Genomic DNA, 22,334 nt, shown 5'->3' with positions numbered 1-22,334 from the left:
GACCCGTTGGACTTCAGCTTCAGAAGCCCAAGAAGAAGATCTTCCCGCCACCGCTGCACTTGTGGCTCACAATGCCCCGCCGACATCCGACGAGGCCAAAGTCGCAGATCTGAACCCCTTGAGCAAGGGATTGACTACTGATAATGCGCCCGTTCTATCAAAGAGAGCATGTCAGAGACGGCGACAACGCCTCGCGCGCCAGCGAGCTAAGGCCTTAGAGCCAGTTAATGGAATTCGCTATGAAGTGGATCTGAAGTCCAGGAGGCACCAAGCGCCGCAACAGCGGGCAGCCAACTCCTCCAACTCAACGACGAATGAATAGATCCGCGTCAAAAGGACGCGTTCAACCCTTAAAGAACGGATCCAGAAATGCCACGCGTTACTCGCGCATGCGCGAGTTCTCATGCAGGAAGTCAGATATTGAAACAAGAAGAGGTGGTCAAGATGCCACCAAGATCACGCCGAGTCTGGAGACTAGTGCCCGAAGGCATCGAAAAACTAAAAAAATTACTTGCTGGCTCGGTCAGAACCGAGCCACCAAATGGTGGCTCGACCAAATCCGAACCACCAAAGAGTGGTTCGAGCAAAAGTCAGACTGGTTCGGTCCGTTTCGCTGCTGGTTCACTTCATGTAGTCCCGTCTGAGTCTCCGACGACCCCTATTACTGTCCCGGCAAATCAAGACCTCCGGTGGAGCCCTATGGTAGTGTAGACTTATCCCGATTTAAGATGAAGATCACAGATCGTCTCGGTCCATCACACGCGAATCGAGGCAAGGCCCCGGTCAAAGAGTGTTTGGGCCCGTTGAAAGAATTTCGAACGGTGTATCAGGCTGGGGGTCGTAATAATTCTCCTAAGCAGTGGAAGAGATCGCATGACGGGAAAATACCCGTAAATGACCGCATTGGATTGTGTGTCGAGGTCCAGGAGCCTGTTGAAGGCTGACGTTCACGAAAACATAGCCTCAGACATGCGACTCCTGAAGACGCTCACGAGGCGTTGAATTCCCAGAAAAAAAAGTACTCGTCGGACAAGGACGCTACACCTAGGGAGTCATGCTGTTACACGATGGGTTGCTCCGATCATCAGACTAATGAGTTATACTATCGAGCCCGAGGTACGAACAAGTCTCAGAGAAGGAATAACCGAGAACCGGACTCCCATTGTCCGTGTTCCAAAATTATCAAGGCGGTGTTGTCAGAATGTTGTTGTTCCAAAGCTGCCCCAGAGAGAGTTTCAATGTTTGAAAGAATCTCCACCAGAACGTCCGAGTTCAAACCAAGGCGTTTCCGCAAGAAGAGAGCTGCCCTTCAAGACGATGAATTTCATGAAGTATCCGTCAATGTGAACGGTAAAGGGTAGTCGACACGACACTTTAGTCCCGATCATTTCTCAACGGTATCCCAACATATGACCTAATTACGATCGGGAACCATTAGGCAGAGGGATTACCAAAGAATACAAAAAGGACTACCCTCAGATGACGAAACATCAGATGCTTGCTCAGATGCCTGCTTAGCAATGGCTTCCGATGATACAACATCTAGCGCGGGGCAATCCTATGAGTCACTCATGATCAGCACAGAGTAGATGACTAAAATTCTTGATGATGCTTTAATCAAGCAGAAAGAGAATTTTAAATTTGAAATGAAAATGGTTATGCAGCAGATGAGGGAAATGCATGACCAACAAATCACGGTATTGACGAATCAGCAGGGAGAGCCCAGCCGTCGTAACAATCCCAACCAAATTAACAGTGATCGGGAAGCGGAAGAGAATACCAACATGGATCCCCCTCTTGTCGACAACGATACTGGGAGTGGTCCCTCGGATGATCACAATACAAAAGAGGACCACGTCACTTTTCCCCAAAATCGCTCGAAGAGAGATACGAGCGAGGATAAGAAGATGAGACACTTAGAGGGCAAAATCAATGCGTTGATGAGTGATCAGGAAATAAAAAAGTCCGGAATAACGTGCCCATACCCAAGAGAGTGGGAATCAATCCCGTATCCGGCAAAGTTTAATTTAATCAACTTCACGCTGTTTGCCGGTTTAGTCTTCCACCAAGTGAAAAAGACACTAGAATACAAGTCTGTGAACTTTTATCCCGAATCCTAAGTAGGGATGAGTCAGCACCTAATACCCGTTGCCGGGTGCTATATTCTCGTAAGAAATGGTGAAGTCTATGTAATCAAAATCATAACACCAAATCTAAGAGAATTAACTCTCTTAACACAACGTTACATGTGAAACGGGTTTTAATAATTCACATGCTAGCCTGATTCAAACGGTAATCGGTAAAGACACGTCAAATCCGTTGAAGGCTGGGGATTTGCCAAAAATCCTAAGTCTACGTCTAACACAGGTCGCCGGTTTAGTCTTTCACTGATTGAAAAAGACACCAGAGTCTAAGTCTGAGGAATTTTATCCTGAAGCCTAAGTAGGGATAAGTCAGCGCCTAACACGCGTTGTCGGGTGCCATATACCTGTAAGAAATAGTGAAGTCTATGCATTCAGAGTCATAACACCAAGTCTAAGTGAATTAATTCTCTTAGCACAACTTCAATGTGAAACGGGTCTTAATAATTCACATGCTAGCCCGACTCAAACGGTAGTCGGTAAAGGCTCATCAAACCCGTTGATGGCTGAGGATTTACCAAAAATCCTATAAATATTATGGTTGATTATTCCAAACAGAATAGGACATCATAATAAAAGAGGTATAATGAACGAAAAAAAAAATATCTTCTATTAATGAAAATTGAGTTTGCAGGTACAAAAGTCACAGTCAATCTACATGAAGCTTATGGCTAAGAACTTGTTGCTCTAACTTCGACAACTCTTCCACATAAGCTTGCTCGGGCTCACCCTGCAATGTAGCCTTCATGGATTCTTCGTTAGCAGCTAACATCCTCGCAGCCTCTTCTTTCGCCTTGGTCAGCTCCTATTCCGAGAGTTCCAACTCCCTAGACACCATCTCTCGGCCGCGTTCTTCGCCAACCCTTGCCACTTCTAAATATCCTCAAGCCTCTTCTTCCGCTTGAAGCTCCTGTTTAAGTTGCGCTATCTTGCCAGCACTTGATGCAAGGGAGGACTTGATATTGTGCAGAGTTTGTAATTTGTCATCAAGGACGGCTTTCATCTTATCTACTTTACTTTGACACGTTTGGACCTCAGGTTCAACCAACTCCTGGGCATCGCACCACGTTCGCAGCCGAGATGCCATCTGAGCAGCTATATATGAAGGAGCACCTGTATCACGAAACTCTTGAAGTGTTTAAAAATCACGTTCCAGGCGATTCAAGTCATCAGCAATAGTTTGTGCCAAGTGTAGCGATCCGATTTTCTCTATCGGGACCAACTTGAGATCAAGAAGTGGCCTAAATTGACGGAAAGAGGCCCCACTATGAAGAAGTTTGTCGATCATCTTGCTCACGAATGTAAAAAAGCTGCTAACTTCCATACAGAGGACAATCTGATTTGGATCATCATCTAAAAATAGCGCTTTGACAAGATCGTGAAGTTCAAACGGAATTTCTGTAAGAAAAAAATAGGAGTCAAATATTTCAGAATATTAACTCGAATATCTCCAAGTTTCGGGGTGAAGCTTACCAATACCGGTAGAAGTTCCCTCAGCTGGATTCCCAACACTTGATTCCATCTACCCGGCCTCATGAACTGGTGGAGGCGCTATAAAAGTAACAACCATCGATGTATCAACTTCTTCGTTTGGTCCGACGACTTGTTCAACCGGATTAGTCTCCACACCTGAGATAGTCATCTCATTTGTTGAGAGTGGGAGATGAGTCGGAGTAATCGACGAATGATCTTGTACGATAGCTCCTGCCGCTCGTAGGAAATCAGGACCCTTAGAAGCGTCAGATATCTCAACGTTGGTGTTTGTATCAGTCTCAATGACTGGTCCTACAAAAGAAACTCCTCTATAGTTAAGTAAATCCGAAATAGGAATAATTGTCGTAGAGGGATAAAATTTATACCTGCAGAGGAACCGAGCTTGGCGAACGCTTCGACGGTATCATGACAAGCTTGTTCCAACAACATATCGTCAGTACCAAAGGGTCTAATACCGGATCAGGTGAACGGTCGTCCGACGCCTCAAAGGCTATATCATGAAAGGGGTCTTCGTTATCTGAACTCTCCATGGGAATATCTATGGAAAAATCTGAATTTTAAGACGCAGAAAGAGAAATTGGTAATCCATAACAAATAAGAATTGGATTTACCTTCGTTAGGGACAACAGATTCTGCAATCCCAGTATTGGCGCCTATTTCTTAGAGTTTTTCTAAAAGAGCCAAAAGCATAAAAACAATTAACGGAGGCACGAATTCTGAATCTGTCAATTCCTGGAATCGCCATTTGAAAGGTGTACTACCGGTGTTAGATGTACCTGGGTTAAAGACCGTCATGGACGAACTAGGTCCTACCCCGGTACCTTCGCTGGTTTCGACTGTCATATCCACTACAGCGTTATCAGGCTCACCGAGAGTAGCTCCGTATACTTGCTGCGAAGGGTTATGCTCTTGGAACAAATCAAAATTGGGAGAAGGAGGATCATAAATGGTCTCACTCTGGTCATGTCCCCCAGAAATGCAGATTCACTAAGTCTAACAGAGGAAACAATCAAGAAACGGCAAAGAGTTGAAGCATTTCCTGCCCCAACGATAGATGTGTCGATGGGTGGGTCTACTTTGGAAACTGGCGATGCAACGCGTCGTCTGAAAATCATCTTCTAGCGCTTCAAAGGCCGCACCTCATCATGATCCATAGGCCTATTCGGTGCAGAGTTAACGTGTGGTTCAACTATCGGATTAATCTGGACCATGGTCCGAGAGCAAGTGCGAACAATAGGACGACCTCTCACTTCTTCTCCTTCCTTAAAACCTACACCTCGAATTTCAACAAACATTTTATGAGGATAAGTGGGCAAAGCTTTCCATCTTTTTCGGGTCTTGAGTCGGCGAATTCGATCGGCGATTGCCAGATCCAACAGCTCTTCGAAAAAGACCCTGACAAACTTGTGCTGAGTTCCTCTTCGTTGTTGTCCGCCGCCTCATCCTTATCACTGGCGATGTTTACATCTAAGCCTTCTTCTCCGGAAAGAAAGGAATTTCCCCCTTGTGCCCTATTACTGGAAGGACCGGCGGGTTCTTTTCCTTTTCTCTTCTGGTATTCGGCTTCATAAACCATTTAGGTAGCGATCCGAGCTGCTGCCTCGGCCGTCAACTCTGCAATTGGCTTCACTGAAACAGGTTCATTGGCTGCTAATAACCAGCGGCAACATAAGAAGGTCAGCTCTAATTTGCGTTCAGCGATCGGAAGGCTAAATCTTGCGCTGGTACAACATGTAATACTCCATAGCCACGCTCGAGCACTGTCCACCAAGCCGCCGCAAGTCCGAAGTCCTGGGTTTAGGTTCCTAATATATATCTGATCGTACCCGAGTTGTTGTGCAAACCTACACGGCAGATGCGGCTCTATGTAACAACGATTTTTTACTCGGAAAATCAGATAACTCGGCCTAATGTTCACTAGCCAATCAAAACATCCAGTGTCAAGGCAGGTTCGACCAGTACCAAGCCTCTCCATATCAACCAATGAGTCACCATATCGGCCCAAAAATCAGGGGAAGCATGCGGGGAAAACCCAACATTTATGGTCCTGCAGCCGTCTCTTTATGTCCATAAATCCCCGTCCTTTCCATTTACAATCTTCTATCAGCTGTAGTAGGGGAACAGACTGGTCCGCAGCACTCGGGGCGAACATCATGTAGGAGCGATGACGAACAAACCACGCCATCAAATACGCGTAAGGTGTTAGACCCTAGAGGGGGGTGATTAGGATCTTATGTTAATCTAATCCGATTTTATGCTAATTAAAACTAATTAACAAGTTATCCTAGCAAGTATAAAATACAACAAGATATGTGAGCTAGAATAAGTGATATACACAAGGGTAAACAAATTAAACAAGATAGTGGATGATATAAATAATGAGCAATGGACAATGGCGATAAGAAACATAAACATAAGAGTAAGTGCGTCAAAGCAAACTCAAACACACGATATGATCACGGAGTTCGGACCTTTCGTCCTACGTCTCCGCTCCCCACTCCCGGGGAGAAATCCACTATCACAATCGGGTTTTCTACGCTCACCCGAATAACGTTTATACCTAACAATTTCATTCACGGAGTTCGGTCCCCACGACCTACGTCTCCGCTCCTGACCTAGAGGATATCTCCACTTCACACTCGGTTTTCTAGCTAACTGAAAACTTTACAGTCTCACAATATAACAAATGATTTGTTCTCTACAATAGATAAGAACTCAATGTAGGCTCACACTCAATGTTACAACTCTTATCATCCCAAATATACTATGTATGAAAATACAATAAGCTCAAGTGGGTGTGTGTAAACAATGAGTGAAATCAAATCAACAAAACTCAGTTAAAATCTAGCTTATGGGAATTTATGAATAAAACAATAAATAGCTAGAAATAAAGTTTAGAAAAACTTCTCTATAGATCAAGAGGGAGAGGTAGAAGAGTTGGATGTTCAAACAATGTAGATGATCTTCCTCAAGCTCTTGTAAAATTGTTTTCACAAAACAAACCCTTTAAACAAACTTAAAACAAACTTAAAACTCTTTTAAAACTTCTTTAAAACATTCTCTTAGTTATACATGAAAGATGAGAGCAAATGTGTATATATAGCCTCCCAAAATCTCAGCCAAAACCCAACAGAAAAGACCAAAAAGCCCCCTGAAAAACAGCTCAGGAAATAGCCGTTGGAGTCCAACGGTCAAATCGACGATCGACCGTGGAAAACTCGCGGTCGGCCGTGAGCAACAAAAAGGCCAGAGTTTGGCTCTAGACAACAGACGGTCGATCGTGGCGGTCGACCGCGAAACTCTCTGGACTGCATCCGATCGACCGCCACGGTCGATCGCGAGCCTCTGAAAAACTTACTGAGTCTCTGGACTCATGGGCGGTCGACTGTGGCGGTCGACCGTAAACTGACATATGAAATTTCAGGTTTATAAACAGTTTTCTGATTTTAAAACCCTGTTTAAAAATATCAAATAAATTCTAAAAAATATAGAACTTTGGGAAATGATTGTAGACATGATAATACACATTCAACTCATCATTTGGCACATATGCATTTTAATTAGAAGTAGAACATAAATAGTCATTTATAAAAGAAGCAGTATCATTTTTTATGTTATTTACTTCTAACATGGTATTATTTTTATCATGAGTCAAGTTAGTAATATTCAATTTCAAATTATTATTTTCCAAATTTAACATATCATTGTTTTCTTGAAAAGCAATACTTTCTTGAAAAATGATATCAAATTTGGAAGCTAACTTCTCATGATCGTATTTTAAATCTTCATGCTTGCTTTGCAAATCAATAAAATTTTTATGCAACATGTTATAGGCATGCAATAATTTTTCACTAGCACAAGCAAGTTCATCACTAGATAAATCATTAGTGGTTTTGAACTCGCAAACCTCACTAGGGCTATCGCCTAGTGGCCGTGTGCATGATGCTCCATATGAACTTGAAGCCGGATCCTCCAAAGCTTGTCGGATCGTCTCCAAGTCCTATTGATGTGCTTCAATAAATTTCCATAAGGTGTAAGCACTATCAAAATGAACAAACTTGTTAGAGAGAGATGAGTTAAAAGCATTTAGCAAATATTCTAACAAAATATTGTTCATAGTAATCCTTCTATGATCATCTTTACTCCACTTGGATTTCTCCAAAGTGGGTACAATATAAGCACAATCTATAATTTTCCATAATTCAAAATGTTTAGAATGAACAAAAAGTTTGAATCTAACACTCCATTAGGCATAGGAAAAATTATCCAAACGAGGAGCAACATTAGTGACATAACCTAAATAAGGTGCATCGTGCATATCCATAATGTATATATATGCAAGCAATGCAAAAATCAAAAATTGGATTAGCACAAAAAGATAACTTGGATCTTTAACTCAAGGTGATTATTCCTTAAATCAAAGAGCACCAAGCTCTGATACCAATTGTTAGACCCTAGATGGAGGTGATTAGGATCTTATGCTAATCTAATCCGATTTTATGCTAATTAAAACTAATTAACAAGTTATCCTAGCAAGTATAAAATACAACAAGATATCTGAGCTAGGAAAAGTGATATACACAAGGGTAAACAAATTAAACAAGATAGTGGATGATATAAATAATAAGCAATGGACAATAACGACAAGAATTATAAACATAAGAGTAAGTACGCCAAAACAAACTCAAACATACGATATGATCACGGAGTTCGGACCTTCCGTCTTACATCTCCGCTCCCCACTCCCGGGGAGAAATCCACTATCACAACCGGGTTTTCTACGCTCACCCGAATAACGTTTACACCTCACAATTTCATTCACAGAGTTCGGTCCCCACGACCTACGTCTCCGCTCCTCACCTCGAGGATATCTCCACTTCACACTCGGTTTTCTAGCTAAACGAAAACTTTACAATCTCACAATATAACATATGATTTGTTCTCTATAATAGATGAGAACTCAATGTAGGCTCACACTAAATGTTACAACTCTCACCATCCCAAATATATTATGTATGAAAATACAATAAGCTCAAGTGGGTGTGTGTAAACAATGAGTGAAATCAAATCAACAAAACTCAATTAAAATCTAGCTTATGGGAATTTATGAATAAAACAATAAATAGCTAGAAATAGAGTTTAGGAAAACTTCTCTATAAATCAAGAGGGAGAGGTAGAAGAGTTGGATGCTCAAACAATGTAGATGATCTTCCTCAAGCTCTTGTGAAATTGTTTTCACAAAACAAACCCTTTAAACAAACTTAAACTCTTTTAAAACTTCTTTAAAACATTCTCTTAGTTATACATGAAAGATGAGAGCAAGGGGGTTTATATAGCCTCCCAAAATCTCAGCCAAAAATCCAACAGAAAAGACCAAAAAGCCCCCTAAAAAACAGCTCAGGAAATAGTCGTTGGAGCCCAACGGTCAAATCAGCGGTCGACCGTGAAAAACCCGTGGACCGCGAGCAACAAAAAGGCCAGGGTTTAGCTCTGGACAACAGACGGTCGACTGTGACAGTCGACCGCGAAACTCTCTGGACTACATCTGGTCGACAGCCACGATCGACCGCGAGCCTCTAAAAAACTTAATGAGTTTCTAGACTCATGGGTGGTCGACCGTGACGGTCGACCGCAAACTGACATATGAAATTCCAGGTTAATAAACAGTTTTCTGATTTTAAAACCCTGTTTAAAAATATCAAATAAATTCCAAAAAATGTAAGACTATGGAAAATGATTGTAGACATGATAATACACATGCTACAAAAACTGGTTTTTAGAAAGGACCTCCCAAGTGAAAAATATCATTATTTTACAAAATAGTCCAAAACATAAAAATATAAACACCTGAGTTTTGACATTTTAGCTTAACCATGTTTTAAAACATTACAAAATGATTTTGTGGACTTAATAAAATATGTATATGATTATTGCTAAGTTCAAAACCTAAGAATATAATATTTTCACAAAATTACATATTCTATGCAATATATTCTGAAACATTATAGAATATGAAACAAATAAAAATATAAATAAATTTGTTTGTTGTTTCATATCTATGTAGCTAAACCAAAACACAATAATAAATATGAAAAATGTAATTTCATATTTATAAACATGAAAACTATAAAATCATGTATGTATGTATATAACTATATATATACATAGAAACCAAAACTAAAATATGTGTGTATATATGATTGAGCTTAAGGTACTAACACACATAATATAAAACCTAAACTAAATTACCCAAGCTTGATGTTGATCTTCAATAGCTTGACTTGGTAATCTTGCGGATGAAGCTTGAACTTGGATCTTGAACTTGAATTGCATTGCTTTAACCACTATATCTGCCAACCTCCATTTAATATGATCGTTATGGCGCAATCCATCCAACCTCTAACTTGTTGTTTGTCTACAATAAATAAATAAACACAAATACTAGACAAACAACATTAGTGGTAAATTGTTTGTTAAACATCATCAAAACAAAGAGACCAATATAAGGTAACTCCACCTTCGCTGTCGGAATTTGAGCGGATGGCTTACCTCCTTCCTGTGTGAAGGTATTAACTATTTGGCGAAGATCACGATGAATATCGGCGATCATCACCGGGAGAAGAGAAAGATTTTTCCTATGAGCAAGTTGAACAGCCGGGTAAAGTACTTCTACAGGTAGAACATCCGTGGATTGGTATGAGACCACGCATTTCTTCAACCAGATAGCGAGGTAACCGGCCAACAGAGTCATCGGTTGAATAGGTTGCATCGCATGCTATAAGAAAGTCTGAAACTTGGTCCCAGCGTGGAAATCATCCTCAATACCAGCAGTAGTGTAGGACCGGGCATTAGATTTCTTGATTAGCTCATTAATCTCTGATGGAGTAAGTGGCCTCAACTCGCAGATCTCTTCATTGGAATTGCTTTCTAGATTCCTGAATAAATATTTTATAAATCTCTTCAAACTGATTTGCGGTTTGGTTTCCTTCGACAACGACTCAATACCCACCAAGGCCACATGGTAGTGGCAGGTGAGATCCCACAATGTGTCATAACGATTCGGGGTAGTTGCCTTCAACTGACGTAACTCTCGGTTTGAGGGGAAATACTCTTGGTATACCATGTTTCCCATCGGTAAGCCCGAGGCTTTATTCATCTCATAAAGAGCTAATCCCAGTTCCCCACGTTTCGTCAGAAATGTGTTGGTATTAGGATTGTAGAACTCTAACAATACAAAGAAATGAGGAATGCTGATGGTCAATCCATACATAGTAGCGCGGACAGCTCCATATAAACCACTAGCCTTCAATTCTTCTCCCCATCGAGCGAGAACATAGCCGGTTAAGCGAGACCACCAGAGTTTATCCGAGGAGTGGACCCAACCGTAACATCTGTGATTAGTGGCAGGCATCTCTCGCCCTAATCTCGCGAGGCGATTCTTCAAAGTGTTAGCAACTATGCATAGCTCACCTCGTGGCGGTTCATTCAATCCCAATACACCGGGATGCAATCCGGTGACACGATTTCTGTTACTTGAGCCAGGAGCGGATTGATGAGTGATGTATCCACAATGGACGCATTCACGTTCCTCCGTCAAATCCTACGACATCTCCCGTTTAACAACTTACCGTTCAATCAACGAGCAATGACGAGGAATGTGAGGAATGTATAAAGAGCCCCCGTCGTCTTTATGCAGCCATTGCTTAGCTTCGAGAGATACGGTAACCAGGTCTTCAACAGAGTCACCGAATAAATAATTCGGTTTCTTCAGGGGGTGAGTGGAGTTGAGATCCTTGACTAGGAGTGCATTCGTGATCAGCTGCCGTAAAGTACGATGATCTCCCTCACGTATTAACTTAGGGAGTTCTTCAGGTCCACCCGAAGCAAATTGGGGGATAGCCGGAATAAGCATGGGATCTCTAGTAGAAGCATAAGCATCGCTGCAACGGTCTTCCACCGCATTGGCGTTGATCGCCTTTGAAGGAAATTCGACTGAAACAAATAATGCGCATTTATAAAATGTAATTATGAGATTTCCTTTTTATTTATACAGACGTTGAACTCATCTCACGGAACAGTGAGATAGAGTCATGACCCTGTAATTAGTGAGACGATTTCAACGGTATCACGCGCGCGCAAGACAAGGCACGCTGTCGCACAATAACGTGACAATATACCTCGTCTTGCGTAATGCAACACAATGTGAAATCGCCCCAAATTGATTAAGACGTATTTTGACCAAGCAAAACGCGGCTGTGGAGCGTCCGCCCTCACGAAGGAGAATGGAAGCTCTTCCCAATTGCCTCACCGAGGAGGACAAAACGGGAATATAATATATAACATGTCCATATAGGTTTCTAAGCAAAAAAGAGAAAATGCTTATTAATTAGGCGAGACGATTTAGACAGCATTATACACACGAAGCACGACGTACGTTGTCATACAAGTAACATGACAACATACCCGTCCTCCGGAGTATAACGCAGCTGGAAATTGGCCCAAATTAATTAAGGCGCGTTTTGACCAAGCAAAACATGGCTATGAAGCGTCCACCCCCACAAAGAAGAGTAGCGGCTCTTCCCAATTGCCTCACCAAGGATAACAAAGCGAGAATGCAATATGCAGTATGATATATTAATGTTGAATTCGTGAATAAAAGAAGTGATGACGTTATACATGTGCAACTAAAAGGCTCTGGCTCAGGTGACTGAGTAGCAGATCGACCCCTCGCGGCACGTGATCCCCTCAGCGACATAGCTAATCGGAAAAGGAAATCAGTGGTTCAGATACAAGAATTGGGATATGGAGTTTTTATCAATACTCAAAAGTGAGATAATAGTTCCGGGTTATGCTCGAATCGAGCCGACAAATGAACCTAGTCTTTAACCAAAAGCCTCGAAGGAATTCAAACCCACTCCTCAACTAAATGCAATCCAAGATTCCAAAATTTTAGCCCTTTTTACAAATAAGTCCCTCAATTTTTTTGGTCACCTTTTGCAAATGAACCCCTCAAACAATTTGTGGTCTTTTTGCACAACACCCCCCTCAATTTCGGCCATGAGTAGGCAACCCAACCTCTCAAAATTTCAGTCCCTTGTTTGCATTTGAACCCCCAAAACTTTGGCTTCTTTTGTACATAAAACCCCCAAAGAAATAAGGCCACTTTGCAAAAAAGTCCCTTCAACAATTTCAGCCCTAAATTTACACATAAAACCCCCAAAAGTTTGGTCAATTTGGCAACAATACCCTCCAAAATTTCAGCCACCTTTTCACACATAAGCCCCCCTCAAGTTTCAGCCCACTTTTGCACAAAAGTCCCCCTCAAATTTCGGCCATACATATACATGAAAAGCAAATAGCATGAAATTAAAGAGGAGAGGCATCCAAATCCATATTTCCGGCCATGTCAACCCCCAATAATGGGTTCGGCCACCATTCAAGAACAAAAATGAAAATTTGAGTTTTCCCCAAATCAAGAAACTAGGGTTTTGGAAAATTAAGAACTCAAGAAAGAGGAATAAAATTAAAACTATGTGAGAAAGGGTTTCTTACCTGAGTTCAAGGAATTGACAAAGAGGAAGCCTTGTGAAGATGAAGCTCGAAATTCTCCAAATTCGAAGCCCTAGCTTGCCTTGAAGGTTTGAAGAAGTTGAAGGCCTTGAAGAGGACGGGTTTAGAGGTTTAGGAGGAGGAAGAGGTTAGAATCCTTGGGGAATAAGAGTTTAAAACCGAAACAAGATTGGGGGGAACGAAACTTTTGTTTTGAAACCGAAAAAATGAGAAGAGGGGAAGAAGAAGTCGGTTTTTAAGTTGGGGGCATTTTAAGTGAACCGGACCCTTGAACCGAACCCACATGAACCGAACCCAAACTGGCCCGAACCAACTCAAACCGGTTTGAACCAGACCGAATCATATATCATTTGCTGGTTTACATGCGTATGAGCCGCGAAATGCTGACTCGCACGTGTGGAGGGATCTGGGGGCAATTCATATGCATGTTGACCCACTTTTCGGGCGTTTCTCGACATATTCGACGCCCGTATTGATACTTCAATGGGTATATGAGTCTAAACTGTTGACGGGAAGTTCCTGGAAAATATTACGCGTAATATTCTTAAGGATAACCCGACAACCTCCAACGGGTACACGAGGTTAAACTGATTCCCAAAACTCTCAGGAGTATACGAGTATAAACTGGTTCTCCTCAGGTCAACGCGAAACCTTAGGGTCAACGCCGGTCAACGCGTAGCCCCGGGTCAACGCCAGTCAACGCATTGTGATGAGAGTCAACGCGTTGTGATGAGAGTCAACGTGAAACCCTAGAGTCAACGCCGGTCAATGCGTAGCCCCAGGTCAATGCCGGTCAACGTTGCGATGAGAGTCAACGCCGATCGATACAAAACCCTGGAGTCAACGCCGGTCAACGCGTTGCGATGCAGATAATTAGTTCAAAGTCAACTCAGCGAGATGAGCCAAAATTAACTCACCAATTTCGATTCGAAACTTCGACAATGGTCAGACGATAAATGCAGCACCGGAAGAATTTTAACTGTTCAACAAAATACTGAATAGACTGAAATATGGAGAAGTCAAGAACTGAAACCGGTTATAGGTCCATTAACACTGACTGAAGGTGTGGGGCTTTTCACACAAAGTATTTCAGACTCCTCTATAAAGGAATGAGGCTGAAACACTTTGGAGGGGGTATCTGTAGGCGTCTAAAAATGCATATAGGTTCCCGTATACGGCTCGAGACGAAGAGGAGGCGATAAACGTTATCATCCAAGTCGAGAAGATTTGTCCGAGTGGCCCACGTACTCATCGGCCACCGCCAAGCGGTCCGCGCGTTCATGAAACACACAGAGCGAATCGAGGAAGCGTACCAGTCAGCGAAACAATGAAATACACGTAAACGACGGAACAAGTCGAAGCCCAAAATACCAAGAAAGCCCCTAGCAGCCGAGTCGCGTCAAAATGACCCGGCCAGGCCATTGGCTCAGCCATGGCCGAGCCACCAAGTGACGAATCGGCCAGTTTCGATCCAAAACCAGTTTTTTCAGTTTTCGCGGATTCTTTACGGATTTGTTTGTTCCTAAACGTCCCAACTGATCTGATACTATGGTTAATCAGTTATTAACTGAAGATAAGAAGGAATTCCTCGTTTTGATCCAAAAACCCCTCAACCGGAGCCTATAAATACGAGCTCGGGTGTTTATTTCTCGGGATCTGGAAATAAAGAAGACGAAGTGCTGTCGAATTGGAGATTGGAGCACGAATTTCAGAGAGTTAGCAGATCTTGGCGGGGTTCCTCAACAAAGTGAGAGTTCGAGAGATCTGAGACTTGTTCTTCCTATTCCTCCGGATTTAAGCTTAGTCTTAACCTCGAGAAGAGCCGTGATCTCGCTTGGTCGAGATTACCGCTGCTGCGATTACTTTCTTCGTGAAGTAAAAACATTGATTATCCATCTTCTGCTAACCGGATCTGATCCGTAGGCGGTCCACGGATAAACCCCGTCACCGGCAACGATCCCGCACAAGCAATAGGAGTTAGAACTACTATTGTGTGTAGTTTGAGAAAGAGTTGAGGAGTTAGAACTACTATTGTGTGTAGTTTGAGAAAGAGTTGTAATCGTTGATTGAAAGTCTTATAAAAAGGCTAATTTCTTGAATTTGTTGTAAAGTTTGAGAAAGAGTTGTAATCGTTGATTGAAAGTCTTATAAAAAGGCTAATTTCTTGAATTTGTTGTAATGTTTAAAGTTGTAATGGATTGTTCAACTAAATTAATTTTCTACCCAAACAAAAATTTCTCATTTTTGTTCTTTTTTCTTCTGAATTTTTTTCTTTTATGTTGATGAGTTGCTCCTGAAGGAAGGAATGAAGAAAATTATTCCACTGAAAAAAATGCTGTAACTTTAAAAGAAAATTATTTTGGAAATTGTAATTCGATTTATAATTTCAAGTTCATCAAACCAAATAGTTCACCGTAAAAGCAAACTTACATGACACGATTATATTACTCTCAGCTTAATCTAGCACAAAACCGAAACATATATAAGTAGATTCATCACTAATTGATGCTATTATTTATACACGTACATTCGCAGTCACAAGCATCCTGGACTTGGAAACCAACTAGATTTGAATCTGAGCCAACATAAGTCTCACATCTTTACTGCTTGGTCTGTCCTTAGGCTCTGTCACCGTGCAGAAGCAAGCAATCCTCAGCACCAGCAGCATCTGCTCCTCGTGCCCATTCCCTAATAACCTCGGATCGATCGCTCGAGTCGGATCCCCCGAGGACATCACATTATGCAGCCATTTCACCACGCTCATCTCATCCGTCTCCTCAAAGAATTCATCATTCGGGAACTTGCCCGTCACAAGAACAGCCAGAATCACTCCAAAGCTATAGATATCGCTTTTGGTCGTGAACTTCATCGTTCCGTGATACTCCGGTGCGATGTATCCGAACGTCCCGGCGAGACTTGATCCGGTTATGTGCGTATTTGCATCAGGGAGCTCCTTCGCCAATCCAAAATCAGTGATTCTAGCCTCCATGTTGTCATCTAACAATATGTTCGCAGGCTTCAAATCCCGATGGATTATATGCGGCTTGTGATGTATGTGGAGATATTCTAAACCTGCAGCGATCCCCTTGGCGATATTCAGCCTGACATTCCAGCCCAATTCTGTGCTTCCTTCTGAGACTCTTTTGATGGCATCGTGCAGGCTTCCATTGTTCATGAATTCGTAGACAAGGAAAGAGCAGTCGGCACGGGCCACGTGCGCTATTAGAGGGAGCAAGTTACGGTGGCGGATGTGGCCAACGGTCTGGATCTCTGCTCGCATTTGCTTCATGGCCTTGTTAAGCTGCTTGCTCTCTTCTTCACATGGTTCTCTGTCGATCGTCTTATTGATCTTCTTGATCGCGATCAACTTGCCGGGGTTGTTGGGGAGCTCAGCCCTGTAGACCTCGCCGCAGCCGCCTCTACCGATGATTTCTAACGAGGAGATTGCATCGTCCTTCTCCAAAAAGGAGAGATCGCCCACGTTCTTTATAATAGGACTGAAGATTGAAGGGCCGCCAGAGTTCTTGTATCGCCCACGGATGCAGTTGAGGCTCACTCGGAAGAAAATTGTCATCGAAAGGCCGCAAACCATGCCAGCTAGCACACCCGCGATGAATCCTAAGATCCAATTACGGACTTTGTTCTTGTTCTTGTCCTGATGATGGGGAGAGGGCAAGGGAGATAGGGCTGGAGCAGCGACAATAGAACCTCCGCCATGACTTTTCGTCAAATTATGCCCAGACTCAGTCAAGTAACGATTTTGCAGCAGGCTTCGCCGGAGAGAGTTTTCAAGCCGAGGAACATCTCCGTGGAGGTTTTGATTGCCCGAAAGGTCTATCGACACGAGGTTTCGGAATGAGGAGAGAGTTAAAGGAATTCGACCGGAGAAGAAATTATCTGCAAGAGAGAGATTTTCGAGGTTGGGGAAGTGGACCAAGAAGTTGAGATCGCCAGAGAGCCTATTAGAGGAGAGGTCAAGGCTACGGAGGCGGAGGAGGGAGGAGACTTCAATTGGGACCCCGCCGGAAAGGCGATTGTTCCGGAGGTTGAGAGTTTCAAGCTTCACGCAGTTGGCGATCTCGGAGGGGAAGGCGCCAGAGAGACGATTGTTGGGGAGGGAGAGCTCACGGAGCTCCGATAAGAGGCCAACAGATGCGGGCATAGACCCGCTCAGCCGGCGGGAAGGTAGTCGGATCCGCGTTGTGAAAAGAATTGACCCACGTGACTGGCACGTGACGCCCGAAGTTTGGCAGGGGTGCTCGGCGTGGGAGTGGAGTCCGAGGTCGGAGATTACACGGCGGAGAGCAGTGGAGTCAGAGGAATGGACGGTTGAGATCGAGATGAATAAGAGGAGGAGGAGGACGGAGGAGCCGGCCATTATCTATTTGACGCAGGGCAGTGATAGGATAATGAGGATTTATTAATGTTGAGGAGTTTTTTAAATAGAAGTGGGTGATCAGGGCGCGTGGAAAATACATAGCGTGCGGATTGGTTGGAAGACTTGAGGGTGGAGTCAACAAATGGGAACCGAAGACTTAGCTGACTGTTTAATATAAGGCTAAAGGCTAAAAGGCCAATGTGGTCCACCCAAATTAGTTGCCGCATTTCATTTTTTTTTCTCAACTTAGTTATTGCACTGATGCTTCATACTCAAATTGATAACCCTACTTTATTCTGGCTTCATACTCAAATTTGATAACCCTACTTTATTTTGGCTTAATTTTATCCTTGTACTGATGCCACGTACTCAAATTGCCCCCAATACTTCAACTTTCAGCATTTTGCAGTGAGTTATCAATAACTTTGAACATCATATTAAATCCCCCAAGAACATTTAAAAATCACACTAAACAGATATTAACTTTTAAAATCACACAAATCCCCCGCACCCCACCCCACGCTTCCAACCTGACCATCCGCCCCACCCCTTGCAATAACTTTAAAAAATCACAGCTTAACCCCCAATGACTTCTGAAAAAAACCCTCAAAGTTAACATCATTACATCTAACATGGCACATGCAACCTATATGACCTAAAATTTAAAATGAGCAAAAGACCTCTTATTATTAAAAAAACTCTTTATGACCTTTTTATAATTTCAATCTTAAAAATATAAATATCTCGTTTTTTGTGATTAGTTTTCCTCTTTCTCGCTCAGGTTAGGTTCATGAACTATAACTATCTTTTTTCTTTGGCTGAAATTGTCCTTCAGAATACCTTTTATATTGTTTTTTATTCTAATTTATGGGGTTTATCTACAAAATGCACAAACTTATTGCAGATTTTCTACAACTCTAAAATTTATTGGGGGTTTAGTGTGGTTTGGCGGGGTTGTGTGATTTAGAAAGTTATTGTGGTTGTAGTGTGATTTTTGAATGTTATCAGGGTTTAGTGTGATGTTGAAAGTTATAGGAGTCTACTACAAAACACTAAAAGTTAAACTAAAGTTGGGAACTAATTTGAGTATGAAGCCGCACTATAGATATTAAGATGAGAAAAAATAAAGTAGGGGGACGAAATTTGAGTATGAAGCCCTTGTACAATGACTAAATTGAGAAAAAAATAAAGTACAGGGACTAACTTGAGTATGAAGCCCTAATGTAGGGACCAAACCTTTAATATATAAATATACAAGTGTTAGTGATTTAGAAAGTTATTGTGGTTGTAGTGTGATTTTTGAATGTTCTCAGGGTTTAGTGTGATGTTGAAAGTTATAGGAGTCTACTACAAAACACTAAAAGTTAAACTAAAGTGGGGAACTAATTTGAGTATGAAGCCCCACTATAGATATTAAGATGAGAAAAAATAAAGTAGGGGGACGAAATTTGAGTATGAAGCCCATGTACAATGACTAAATTGAGAAAAAAATAAAGTACAGGGACCGACTTGAGTATGAAGCCCTAATGTAGGGACCAAACCTTTAATATATAAATATACAAGTGTTAATTTTGTGCTTGCACAAATTATTGTGATTTTCTTAGATTATATATGTTGATTTATACACCCTTAAAATACATGAAGATAACCTAATGTAATCAGGGAGATGATTAATTATACCTCTTTATAGGCTATAACTTGCAGACCATCTATTAAATAATATATTAAATTTTTATGAAGAAAGAGAAAATGAGTACCTTTTATTGCTATGTTATTAGAAGAAGAAAATAGAGTATTTTCATGAGTTAAAAGTATCATTAACCATCAATCTCCTTTACAAATCTAAAATTTAAGACATTTTAAGAACTACAAAAGTGACTGGAATTTCAATGTCTCGATATTTCAATCAATGCCCATATTTGGTTCAACTAGATTGAGACACAAATGAGATTAGGACTTCCCTTTAATCTCCAAAATGGGTAGCATGAAGTTCCACCATCATCTAGTACAAAGGATATAAGATTTTCCATGACCATTATACCTTCCCATCTCATGCATGCATTCCCAAAGCTAATTATATATCACAATATTAGAATATAATATGTTTAATTAGGGGGTCATTTATAATTTTTATAATTTTTTGGGATGCTATTTGTCATGTTCTGAGGATTTTTTGTAATTTTTGAAATTTTTAAATGGTCACTGTAAAGTATCCAATGGCTATTTTGTAAAAGTTTTTTTCGGTTTATTGTAATTTACAAACCTTTCAAGGGTTTTCATAAATTCTTCAAGGTTGTTTGTGATTTTGGAAACTTCCAACACGTTTTTTATAAATGTTTTTGGGAGTTGTTTGTAACATTTTAAAACTTTAAGCATAGTGCTTTTTATTTTTGTAACTTTCATGGGGCAAGTTATAAAATTTTAAATAGCTTATTGTAAAAGTATCAAGAGGATATTAGTAATTTTTCAAACTTTCAAGGGATACGGGGTTGTTTATAAAATTTAGAGGGCTATTTATAAATTTTAAATGTTTTAGAGATTTGTCATAATTATTAGAGTTTCTAAGATTATTTGTACTTTATGGGTTTTAAAGGGTGCAGTTTATATATATTTCTAAATTTGTATTGTGTTATTTGTAATTTTTTAATTTTTTTATGTTATTATTTGTAGTTATTGTAGGCGTCAAAAATTACCTATAGGTCCCCGCACACGGCTCGAGATAGAGAGAAGATGATGAACATCGCTATTAGAGTTACAGAAGCTCATTTGACGATGACAAACATATGAAGTGAGTCGACGGACCATATGAAGCAACAGAACTTCGGAATAACGGAAACAAGAGCTGATCGGTAGCCCCATGTCGCTTACAAAAGGCGGAGCACCCCTCGTGTCCCATTTACTCCACATATGATTCGATCATGGGATCCTATAGGTCTCCTCGTTGGCTTTCCAATGCATCTTGAACCGCGTAATTCTGAGTCTGGATGACGAATTTACGGTAGAAACAAACTCGACGTGCCAAAACCAAAAAGCCAAACCGAGACACCCCGGGGTGTCTTGGTTTGGCTAAGACACTTACAAGTGTCTCGGCCAAGCCGAGACACCCATGTGTGTCTCAGCTTGGCCAAGACACTCTCAAGTGTCTCGGCCACACCGAGACACCCACGGGTGTTCGCAGACCCGAAAAGCTGTTTTTGGCAGTTTAGAGTTGTTTTTTGATCTTTAACCATCTGGATTTGTTCCAACTAATCTGATAATGTGGTTAAATAGTTTTAACTAAAGATAAAAGGGAATCAACCATTCCTATCCAAGGACAGGGCTCCTGAAGCCTACAAATACAGCCTCAGGGCCTTCATTTTTTCGTATCTGGAATTCTCGAGCGTCGGCGAAGCCCTACCGAATTGAGGACTGAAGAGCCATGAATTTCAGAGAGGAGGAGGAGAGATCTGATCAAGTTCTTCAGCATAAAAAAGAGGAGCTCGTCATATCTACACTTCCCGGTTCCTTCCTTGAGATCGCCCCATTGCGGTGATCTCGAAAAGAGTAGTTATCTCGCCGTTGTCGAGATAACTGCTTCGGTTTCTTGATTCCTTCAGGAATCAACGAAGCTCCGGATCTGATCTGATTATTTGGTGATCCACGGATATCAACGTCCCCATCACAGACCAAGATCCTACGCAAACAGCGGGCGATAAACACCCGTTGCGTTTGTTTGAAAAGAGTTGTATTTTTTTTATTTTTGTTGTGTAGAAAGTCTTATAAAAAGACTAATTTTACTTTGAATCTATAATCGATAAATGTGTAATGGATTCATCAATGAAGATATCAACTTTCGACGGAAACAAGCTGGCGACCACAGTGGGAGCCAACAGCTTCGCTGCCAAAGCTGTTGTGATGCAACCAGCGATCAAGATCCTGATGAACGAAGAGGTCAAATACGAATTCGACCAGCAGAAGTTCGAGGAGTACGTCTTCTCCTCCTCCTCCAGATCTGCCTCTCTTCACAAGGGCAGGAAGGCCTCCTCCTCCCGAAAGATCCACTATTCTTCAGATGTGAATACCCAAGAAGGCGATCTCCCCGTTGCCGCTGCCGTAGTTACACCTCGCAACGATCCGTCGGCGTCTGATGAAGCCAAAGCCACAAATCCGGACACCTTATCAAAGAGGGATTGTTAGAGGCGTCGTCAACGTCTTGCCCGCCAATTCGCCAAGGCTTTGGATCAGGTGGATGGACTCTGTTACCAAGCAGATCTGGAGTTCAGAAAGCGCCGAGTGGCTAAGCCATCTCCACAGCAAACTTCAGGAACCTCCTCCCAATCACCTACTAACAAATGAGTCCATGTTAAATAGAACCGTTCCACTCTTGAGGAGCACATTCAGAAGCTTCGCGTACTTCTTGCGCATGCCCAAATTCTTGTGCGAAAAGCACAAGAAATGCTAAAGGAAGAGACGGTTAAGAGATCGCCGAGATCCAAATAAATTTGGATGCCAAAGGCTAAATCAATGCCTAAGGCAAAAGCAGGCGATGTTGCTCCCCAGCCTTCGTCAACTTCGGATCCCACTCCTTCCGATCCCACGCTTCCAGTGGAACCCTACAGCGGTGTGGATCTCTCCAGAGTTAGAATTCCATTGAAGGACCGCCTCGATTCTCTACCCAAAGATCGAGACAGAGCACCTGTTAAGGAACGCTTGAGACCGTTGAAGGAACCCCGAGCAAACATCCAGACTGGGGGTCGTACGTTACCTTCTAA

The 22,334-nt window shown here is 41.9% G+C and overlaps 2 protein-coding genes across 2 annotated transcripts in view; both read right to left on the bottom strand.

Annotated features, from left to right (window-relative positions):
* The window catches only part of LOC109823391 (diacylglycerol O-acyltransferase 2D-like), an 8,481-nt gene extending 5,568 nt beyond the window's left edge, over nucleotides 1-2,913 (bottom strand). The window contains exons 1-2 of the mRNA XM_020389668.1: nucleotides 2,800-2,913; nucleotides 1,452-1,558 (exon numbers count right to left, since the gene is read on the bottom strand). Of these exons, the coding sequence (XP_020245257.1) occupies nucleotides 1,452-1,558; nucleotides 2,800-2,913 (221 nt within the window). The remainder of the gene's footprint in view (nucleotides 1-1,451; nucleotides 1,559-2,799) is intronic.
* On the bottom strand, nucleotides 15,560-17,671 carry LOC109824297 (leucine-rich repeat receptor-like serine/threonine/tyrosine-protein kinase SOBIR1). Its single transcript, XM_020390860.1, has one exon. It carries the CDS (start codon nucleotides 17,581-17,583, stop codon nucleotides 15,769-15,771), a length of 1,815 nt encoding a protein of 604 aa, XP_020246449.1. The 5' UTR covers nucleotides 17,584-17,671; the 3' UTR covers nucleotides 15,560-15,768.

This window comes from Asparagus officinalis, chromosome 9 (genome assembly GCF_001876935.1).
Source record: "Asparagus officinalis chromosome 9, Aspof.V1, whole genome shotgun sequence".
Classification (NCBI taxonomy): domain Eukaryota; kingdom Viridiplantae; phylum Streptophyta; class Magnoliopsida; order Asparagales; family Asparagaceae; genus Asparagus; species Asparagus officinalis.
The sequence above is the reverse complement of the archived record's forward strand: the minus strand, read 5'-3'. Positions and strand labels throughout refer to the sequence as shown.